Raw genomic sequence first — 10,581 nt, 5'->3', positions numbered from 1 at the left:
GGCAGCGATACTACTCGAAAGGACGGTTTCATTCCCTCCCATACGTCATCCTTTCTTTGTATAGACGTTGGGGCGGACGAACACTAAGATAGAATAGGCCCGCTAATATGCCCAATCTACCTGCTACAATATGATGAGAGGCTATTCCGCCCGGAACAAAAGGATCAAACCCTTCGACACCACACGCAGGATTTACAGCTTGTACCCTCAAAACATATTGAAATCATAATAATAATAAAAAATTTCACTACACAATTTATGTGCTTCCATAAATTATAACAAAATAATAAACAAAAGTTATTGGGCCAATATCCCAAGACGAAAAGAACAAAGGGGTGGTGATATTGTTATGATTGAGACAACGAATAAATTAATGGTACAAACGGCTAGCTGTTGGTCTATTTTTCAACTGCTTCCATAAAATATTCAACAACGTATGAATTAAGTTACATTGAATGTCTTGAACCAACTTTGTTACATAAAATAATGCCCATCAAACCATGTCCTTAAGTTTTGGATTTGTCAATCTTAATTGACTGTCTCAAAGAGCTGCAAATCTTCGATGGCCACAACTCACAATGAATCCTCTCGAAAGGTGTTGATCACTGGGGTTAGCAAGGGCTTAGGAAGAGCTTTAGCCTTGGAGCTGGCTACCCGCGGCCACACCATAATCGGCTGCTCACGTGATCAAACCAAACTTGATTCCCTTCAAGAACAGCTTTCTAAGTCCTCTCTAATTCAGCATTTCCTCTTCAAACTCGATGTGGTATGTAAGTATTTGAATTCCACTTCACAATTTTTACAAAAACTAATTGGAAATGTATGATTTCTGTAGAAATCGAACGACAACGTTGAAGAATTTGCACAAATTGTGAGAAAAGAGAAACTTATTCCTGATATCATTGGTATTTTCGATAATTCGTTTATTAATTTGTTATACAAAAAAACGGGTAATGACGTAGTTTTTGGATGTATCATAGTGAATAATGCAGGTTTGGCTCATGGCAAAGCCAAGATATGGGAACTTGATGCGCGAGATTTTGATAACGTTATTGATACCAATATCAAAGGAACTGCAAATATTTTACGTCATTTCATTCCACTTATGATGCATAACAACTACGGAATTATTGTTAATATGTCATCGAGTGCTGGAAGATCTACCCATGCAGATGTACGTGATTGAATATTAACATCAATTTTACAACAAGATTTTTAAATTATCTTTGATTAATTTTAAATTTTGTATCATTTCGAGTATCTAAATGTTTTCATGTGGTTATAACTTATGATGGTATATTTTGGTATTCGCAGTTTGCACCATATTGTTCGTCCAAATGGGCAATCGAGGGATTAAGCAAATCTGTGGCAAAGGAGCTACCAAAGGGCATGGGAATTGTAACATTAAATCCAGGCTCTATATACACAGACATGCTCGTTTTATGCTGTGGTGATTTAGCTGCGAAATTTCAATCTCCTAAAAAATGGTATGTGAATACTATTATTCATTTGCTTTTTTATCATTTCATTATTGGATTAGTTTTTCATTTTAAAAATAAACGGGGCGAGGCGGGACAGCCGTTACAGATGACCATGGGTCGGAAATGGGGATCCTTATCCACCTCCATCCGCGCCCCCTATTTCATTCTCCATTCATAAATCTTAATAAATCAATATTTTTTGTCCATAACATGATTAGGCTTATAAGTTCGTTTTATTCATATAACAGGGCTATTAAAGCAGCAACAATGATCCTTGATTTAACGCCAGCGGATAATGGAGAGTCTCTCACCGTTAATAATCCACGTGAACTATCCTCTATGTAATTTTCGTTTTATATATTTTAGAAGTCTCTTAAATTTGCATTCTCTTCACAACTAAATAAGTATGATGGTCGTAATGTTATATTATTGGATAATGTTCCTAAAATATGGTTCGAGATTGCCCATTTGGATTTCTTATTAAAGAAAAATTTTAATTCTATTTTTGAAAATTAACAATTATATTCAAAATAATTAACCTATGATAAAATTTTAATCTAAATAACATATAATTTATATTTTATATTTATTAGATAGATTAGATATTATTGTTATCATAAATTTTTTCATTCTTCAAAGTGGAGATTCAGCCATTGAAGAAACCAACGGTGGAATTTGTTTTTCTCTGCCGGCGAGAGTTGTTTAAAGATACCGACGGCTGACTTTGTTTTTGTATGCCGGCCACAATTTTTAACCCACGCTATATCCAATAATATTCCATAATATTCCATTGCGGTCATAGGATTTATTAAATACAATAAATACTCTTTGATCCCATTTAATATTCTTGATTGATTTTCTCTCGAGTTGATTGACAAAGAATTCTTCCACATCATAAGGGTATTTCATTGCATCCAATAGGCTGAATTTATCAATAATTGTACAAGTCAATTATGTATAGATTTTAGGATTTGGATATTTTAGAAATTTTAGAAATTTTTTCTTTAGATATTTTAGAAATAAATGATTAAATATTTTAAGAATAAATTATTTAGTCCCGACTATAAATACAAATTCACCCTACTAAGGTTTTCATTCGAAGGAATTCAGAGCCGTCTCAAGTAAAAGCAAAGTGTAGCAGTATTTTACAAAATGTCTTGTTGTCTCTTTTTGATTTGTGTTAATAAAAAGTGCAAGTGTTTTCTATGAATAGTTGTGTTCATAGGTTGGTATAAGTTGTATGATCTCTTGAAATTCTTAATATGCTCTATGGTTACATCTCTATTTGATCTTGCACATCATAAACAATTTCTTAGGATTATTAGTGAGTGAGTTTCTTTGTGTCGTGAGTAGTCTGTGACTCTGCAAGTTTTTTTTATTGAAAAAGCTTGTTTGGTATTAGTGAGGTATAACTAACATGGTGGATGATTTCTAAAGCGTTGGAGAAATCAAGAAGTTTTTTGTTGAAAAAGCTTGTTTGGTATTAGTGAGGTATAACTAAAATGGTGGATGATTTTCGAAGCGTTGGAGAAATCAAGAAACTCAATGGCAACAATTACAATATGTAAGCAACATGCATGATGTCCTTACAATGACAGGACCTTAGGGAGGTCGTTGGTGGGAGTGAAACTATGTCGCTAAAGAAGGATCCTAATGGCGCCTTGCGCAAATGGAGAATCAAAGCAAGCAAAAACAATGTTTGCCTTGAATACCACAATCAAAGAAGAGATGTTAGAGCACATTTAAGATGACAAGTCACCGAAAGAAGCATGGGACACATTCGTAATGTTGTTCTCAAAGAAGAACGATACGAGACTACAACTTCTAGAAAACGATATGTTATCAATCTCACAATATAACATGACGATTGCTCAGTACTTCCATAGGGTCAAGTCGATACTAAACTAGATATGAAGTCTACTATTAGAGAAGCTTATATGAAGAAGATTATTATCCATAAATAGCGATCATAATATAGAAGTTTTGTTATTCTTGGACAAGGAAGACGTGCTAAACAATATTTGTAGAGTTTGAAAATTTGGTGCCAGCCAAGCAAATGGGAGGCATCACGATAGAGAATGAAGAAGAAGCACTCTACATAAGTAAAAGTTGGAGCAACAATAAGCCACATGAATACAAAAATCGTGACAAAGGAAGAGTCCACCAAGGAACTGCACAACTAGAGAGAGCTCAGAAGAACAACCTTAAGATTTCTCAAGGAAAGATATTTGAAGGTATTTGCTACCATTGCTGGAAGAAGGGCTACATGTCCAAGGATTGTTGGTTTAAGAAATAGTCTGTCGAAATCAATGTGGCAACATCTAAAAAGGAGATGGAGGAGGAATGAGATGTAGAGGTACTACGTGTCTTAGAAGAAGGCGAACTAGGACTCATTGTGATGGTGAGAGAGCATATCAATTATGAGAATAAATAGATCGTAGATTCAGAATGCTCAAACCACATGATTGACAATTAGAAAAAATTGCAAGACAAGAAAGAGTACAATTGAAGTCGTATGGTATGCACAACAATTGTCGATTCCTTAAATCAGTAATACGTCAATCGTGCCGGTAATAAATCTGACATAGTGTCTTTACATAATGTTTATCATGTATTGTGTATGAAGAAGAACTTGTTGTTAGTGTTACAAATAACAACATTAGGAAACTACGTCTTGTTTGAGTTAGAAGATGTGAAATTCCATGTAGGTGTCAAGATAATAGAAAAGCCAACGAGGGAAGGATGAAGAGTGAAGTCCATTTATGTCATTTCTGCCGATTTTGTCTATGTAAATAACACTTGGAAGAATGAGACAACATATCTATGACATGCAAGATTGGGACATGTTGGCTACCATAAGTTGAAGCTAATTATGAAGAAATTCATTCTCAAAGATATACCTCAACTTGAAATCAAAATAGATGTTGTTTGCGCTGGTTGTCAATATTGTAAAGCTCATCAGTTACCATGCAAATAATCAAAGTTTAGAGCAAAGAAACTATTAGAGTTAATTTACTCTAATGTGTTTGATTCATCCAAACATACATCAATAAACAAGATTCGATATATGGTGACGTCATTGACGACTACTCAAGATATGTGTAGAATTTTTTTTATGAAAGAAAAGTCTAACACATTCTCAAAATTTCAAGAATTAATGATCGAAGGAGAAGTACGAATAAAGATTCGTTGCCTACGTCCAGATAATGGCAGATACTACACGTCAGATGAGTTTAATCAATATCTACACAATTGTGGGATACTTGATCAATTTATATGTGACGACACGCCACAACAAAATGGTTTAGCATAAAGAAAGAATCGACATGTTTCAAAAATCTGACGAAGCATGTTGCACGCAAGAATGTTCTAGAAAAATTTTAGCTGAAGCTATGTGAACTGTTGCCCATTTGATCAACAAGCTTCTCCAGCCAAGGCTAGGTTTCATCTCACCATTTAAGACACTATGGGACATGAAACCTACTAGGCTTGACTAATAATTTGAGGGTTCTCTCAACAATATGAATTAGATTATGATGAAACGTTTGATCTAGTGGTGAAGATCACTACCGTATGGGTCTTGTTAGCACTCGCGACAAGTAAAAATTGGAAACTATGGCAGATAGATGTGAAGAATGCTTTCTTACACAGAGAGTTAGACACGAAAATTTGCATGAACTAACTTAAGGGATTTGAGAGTGCAACTAATCGTAATTAGCTATGTAAGCTTAGAAAACCTCTTTATAGATTGAAGCAAGCACAAAGAGTTTAGTATGGTAAGATTGTTGAATTTCTTATTTAAAGTGGTTATTCAGTTGTACATGCGGACTCAAGCTTGTTTATCAAAGAAAGAGAAGAAAAATTTGCAATTATGTTGGTTTATGTGAACGATTGATTATCATTGGGACGATGAAAGAGAAATTCATCAAACAAGAGAAAATCTATCGGTGCGCTTTCAAATGAAAAAGCTAGGAGAGCTTAAACACTTTTTGGGCCTAGATGTTGATCGCATAGATGAAAGATTATTTCTCTGCCAACAAAAGTATACAAGAGATATACTTCAGAAGTTCGACATGTTAAGTGCAAGCAAGTCTCAACATTGATGGAGACAAATTCCAAGATTTATGAACATGAAGGCTAAGAGTTAAATGATCAAATGATATATCAACAACTAGTAGGTAGTCTTATCTACTTAACTTTAACTCGACCTGACATTTCTTATCCAGTTGGAGTCATGAGTCGATACATGCAAAGTCTGAAGAAATCTCATTTGGATGCAGTTCGACGGATCTTAAAATATGTCAAAGATACAATCGACTATAGTTATTTATACAAAATAAGTGAAGATTACTAGCTAGTTGTATACTATGATGTTTGACTATGTAGGAGAACCTAATATCTGAAGCTCAACTACTGGGTATGTGTTTAAGTTTGGTCTGAGAACAATTTTTTGGTGTAGCAAAATACAACCAATAATATTATTGTCAACTATAGAAGCAGATACAGAGCACCAGCTGGAGTAGCTCAAGAAAGTACATGGTCGAAACTCTCAAGGGAGGATTTGCACCAAAAAATTGACTATCTACCACTTCATTGTGACAACTAATCTATCGTTCACCTAGCAAAAAATCCAGTGTTTCATGCTAGAACAAAGCATGTGGAGGTGCACTACCATTTTATTAGATAGAAAGTTCTCAAGGAAGAAAACGAGATGCGGCAGATCTAGACAAATAGTCAAGAGGTAAACTTGGTTACAAAAGGGTTGAATATTGACAAATATAAGGGCTTTCACTATCGACTAACAAACATGGTATGACAAATGGAGACTAGTGTATATATTTTAGGAAAATAATTTAGGTATGTTATGAATAGAGATACTAAGTACTTTAGGAAAATAATATGGTTTAAGTCAAGGAAACAACCTCATACTTTCTAATCTTCTTTTCGTGGTCAAAATATGAGGTTGGCAAATGATATCAAGAAAATTTTTAAACCGTATTTCACGATGTTTTTTCTTTAGCCCCCGAGGAAAAAGTGGTCGTGGTGGTAGCGATAGAAGTATGACACATCTAGTGCCTCTCCTTGTGCTTTCCCTAATATTTTCTACATTACCACTTCAATTCGAACTTCTTTAGAATTTAATTGAATGATACTGCTTTCCTGGTTGCACAACATCTTTATTTTCCTGAAGTTTGTCACTTCTTAACCCATAATAAAGGGCTTTCCTGTAACACGGGATCCTCGACCATAAATATATATTTTTTTTTTTTTTTTATCAAACTTTTAGAATTTTATTAAATGTCTTAGAGGTCAAATTTCAAAATGAGGTAAAAGAGAAAAATACTTACAAAAAGAAAAAATTTAAAATAAAATAGTAGTAAAATAGACAAATGGTTGATTACCCTGTAGGGATATTTTTGTCCTCTTGGCACCCTTTCTTAACGAGGAATTTGTGATCGATTGTGATTAAGGAGTAAGAGAGTAAAAGAATGAAGAAAAAGAAAAAGAGACAAAAAAGAGAGAAAAAAGACGCTTGAGAGAGTCAAAGACCTTTCGATCTGGTTGTTTAAAGTCTTGTTAGGATCGCACAACAACGTGCACACTCGATTTAGATGAACACAAATAACATGAGAGAGAAAATGCAGGAAAAATATTGCTAAAGGTTTTGTATGGATAAGTTCATATATGTAAACGAAGAGAGGGACAAAAAATGAAGAGAATACATCTTCACATCATCATTGGACTAAGGATATATAAATGGTTTCAGCTTATTATATATAGTTTTACTACGGTATATCAATATTTACGATATATTTCTCTAACCTCTTTTTAGTCCAAATAATGATTTACTATATATTTTCCATATATAGTTTTACTATTTATAACCATGGAATAAACTATAAATAGGCGGCAGACTTCGTATCACAATAATTTTCCCACTTATACTGATCCAGTCAAGAATTTCATTTTCAAATGACTATCTGCATCCATCATACCAATTGAGGTTTAGCCTCAATGTTCCAACATGAACACATATTTTTTCATCATACCAATTGAGACTTTGCATAGCCTCAATGTTCCAACATCAACACATTTTTTCAATATGTTTGTTGGATACTTTTCACTTTCTATCTTCTCCAAACACATCACCATCTTCCACTGACCTGCAAGTGCAATGATATCACCTTCTATGTTTTCTGTTTGAATGATGGACTAAGTTCCTCATCAATTGTATGACACTTTGACTATCTGTATAAAGAATATTCTTGTGCTGCTTCTTGCCCAATTCTTCTAGATAGTCTGTTATCCATTTCATATCATTTCTAGCTTCAGCTATTGCCACATACTAAGCCTCAGTAAATGAAAGAGTAACGTATTTTTGAAGCCTAAACATCCCATCATCCATGGCTTGCTCCCTCTAGTTCATCAACAACAGTCTCAGGAGTTCCTTAAGTATCTTCGACAACATCACTAAGTGAACTTTTCCCCAACTCAACCTCAACTGCCACTTGCTTCGTTGTCCCAGAACCTTTCTTCTCTTTGTTCTTGTACATGACATTTTCATCAAAAGTCACGTCACAATGTCTCAGGATTCTCTTGTTCTTGACATCCCAAAACTTATACCCAAACATGTCAGAATCACAGCCTATGAGGTAGCACTTCACAGGCTCAGCATCAAGCTTATCACTCTTCTCGGGATCAACACAAACATATGCAGTACAACCAAAAGTTCTCAAGTGAGAGTATTTGAGTTCTTTTTCTGTCCATATTTCTTCTGGCAATTTGAATTCCAAGTGTACTGACGACCCTCTATTAATTAAATAGGCTATTGTGTTCACAGCACAGCCCAGAATGTATTTGGTATTCCAGAATGAATCATCATGCTTCTTGCCCGCTCATTCAATGTTATGTTTATTCTTTCGACAACACAATTTTGTTTTGCCTTACCGAGAACTGTCCTCATTAATCGAATTCCCTCAGCTCCAAAAATGTTTTAAACTCTGACTTGTCGTACTCTCCTCTGTTGTCAAACCTCAGACATTTGATCTTTAAGCCGGTCTGAATTTCAACTTCAGCTTTCCACTTCTTGAAGTTGGCAAACACATTTGATTGGTGCTTTAAGAAATAAACCAATATCTTCCTGCTGAAATTGTCGATAAAGGTGATGAAGAACTTTGATCCACCAAGTGATAAAACTGGAGATGGTCCCCAAACATCTGTATGGACCATTTCGAACCATACTTTCTTCAATTCTTTGGCAGCCTTTGTGAAACCAACTCGTTTCATTTTGCTTATAACTTATCTCTTACAGGGACTCATATCAACAGATTTCAGATCTTCCAAAACTCCTTTCACAACCAGAAACTTCATTCTTTTGGCGCTTATATCTCCAAGTCTATTATGTCATAGACTTGAATTTGAAACACTCTCAACAATAGCAATCATGTTCATACAACCTGCAGTGGTATATAAGGTTTCAGATTTTGAGCCACGTGCTACTACCATAGCACCGTTCACAATCTTCTACGAACTCTTCCCAAACTCTACTGCATAACCTGTGCTATCCAGCTGACCAATAGATATCCGGTTCTTATTGAGACTAGGAATATATCTGACATCCTTTAATTTCCTACGAGAGTTTTTATGTAGACATCTCATTTTTCTTCAATCTCCAAAGCTTTGTTGTGGGCAAGATACACCTCGAAATATCCATATTTGAAATTTCAAAACAACTCTTTATTTGGAGATGAATGAAAAGATTCACCTGAATCCAAAATTCAGGATTCAATCAGACTGTCCACGTTGAGAATTAGAGTATCCTCAATGTCTGCTACTGAATTTATAGAATTATCGTCATCCTCTGATTTGTGATTCTACTTTCTCTTTGGAATTGTACAATTTGTCTGAAAGTGACCTTTTTCTCCACAACTCAAATATGTTATATTCCGTTTGTTTGAAAAAATTTCCCGATTCTTTGATTTTGATCGTTCTTTGTTTGGGCTTTTCGATTTACTTCTTCCCCTTTGGTCAACACTAAGAGTACTACCAGATGAATCTCCAATTTCTTATATGCGAATACATCTCGAATTTCATCGAACTTTAGTTTCTTAGATTCTCAGAAACTGCTGATCGCGGCAACAACAGTATCCCACGACTCGGGTAAAGATGACACCAAAATCAATGTCTTAATTTCATCTTCGTAATTAATTTCCAATGAACTTAGTTGACTTATAATCATATTGAATTTGTTTATATGATCAGCAACAGATCCACCTTCAGACATTTGTAATTTGAACAATCTCTGCATCAAATACACCTTATTCATAGCCGAAAGTTTTTCGTACTTATTTGACAGCGCCTTCAACATATCGACGTTGTCTTCTCCTTAATGATGTTAAATTCCACGTTTCTGGACAATGTCAACCAGATCATCCTTAAGGCCTGATGATCCTTGAGCTTACACTACTTCGTGGTCATGGTATCTGGCTTCACCCCCAACAGGAATTCGTGAAGATCTTTCTAGTATAGATAATCTTCGATCTGCGTTTTCCAGAAACCGAAATTGAATCCATCGAACTTCTCAACTCTAATATTTGAGCTTTTCATCTTCACAAATCGTGGTGAATCTTGCCTAGCACTGATACCAATTGTAAGGATCACACAACAACACACACTTATCTAGATGAACACAAAGAATAGGAGAGAAAAAATGCAGGAGAAATATTGGCTAAAGATTTTGTATATATGAGTTTATATATGTACACCGAGAGCGAATACAAAGAATGAAGAAAGTACATCTTCAAAGTACTGCGGAGGGGTATTTAATGCTTTCAGTTTAGTATATATAACTCTACCACCTCTTGTATATAAAATATCTCTCATATATTTCTCTACCAACTTTTTACTATAAATAGTCATTTACTAGATATTTTCCATATATAATTTTTCTATCTATAACAATTGAATAAGCTATGTGCTCTAACCCGTAGTCAGGCTCAGGAGTACATATACAAGCCCGCTTAGTGAGTTCATGTGTATGTGCGTGGGGCTGGCAATCAATGTTCTCTTGGAGAAGAATAGAGGTGACCTAAGATTCCTC

General features: G+C 34.8%; 1 protein-coding gene across 1 annotated transcript; it reads left to right on the top strand.

Moving 5' to 3' along the window:
- Positions 1 to 515: 515 nt before the first annotated feature.
- On the top strand, positions 516 to 1,938 carry LOC111793126 (NADPH-dependent pterin aldehyde reductase). The gene is made up of 5 exons (XM_023674872.2): positions 516 to 766; positions 836 to 905; positions 981 to 1,174; positions 1,315 to 1,487; positions 1,730 to 1,938. Exons 1-5 carry the CDS (start codon positions 563 to 565, stop codon positions 1,824 to 1,826), a joined length of 738 nt encoding a protein of 245 aa, XP_023530640.2. The 5' UTR covers positions 516 to 562; the 3' UTR covers positions 1,827 to 1,938.
- Positions 1,939 to 10,581: the final 8,643 nt, after the last annotated feature.

Source organism: Cucurbita pepo, chromosome 1, assembly GCF_057944985.1.
Source record: "Cucurbita pepo subsp. pepo isolate OVF chromosome 1, ASM5794498v1, whole genome shotgun sequence".
Taxonomy (NCBI): Eukaryota; Viridiplantae; Streptophyta; class Magnoliopsida; order Cucurbitales; family Cucurbitaceae; genus Cucurbita; species Cucurbita pepo.
The sequence above is the reverse complement of the archived record's forward strand: the minus strand, read 5'-3'. Positions and strand labels throughout refer to the sequence as shown.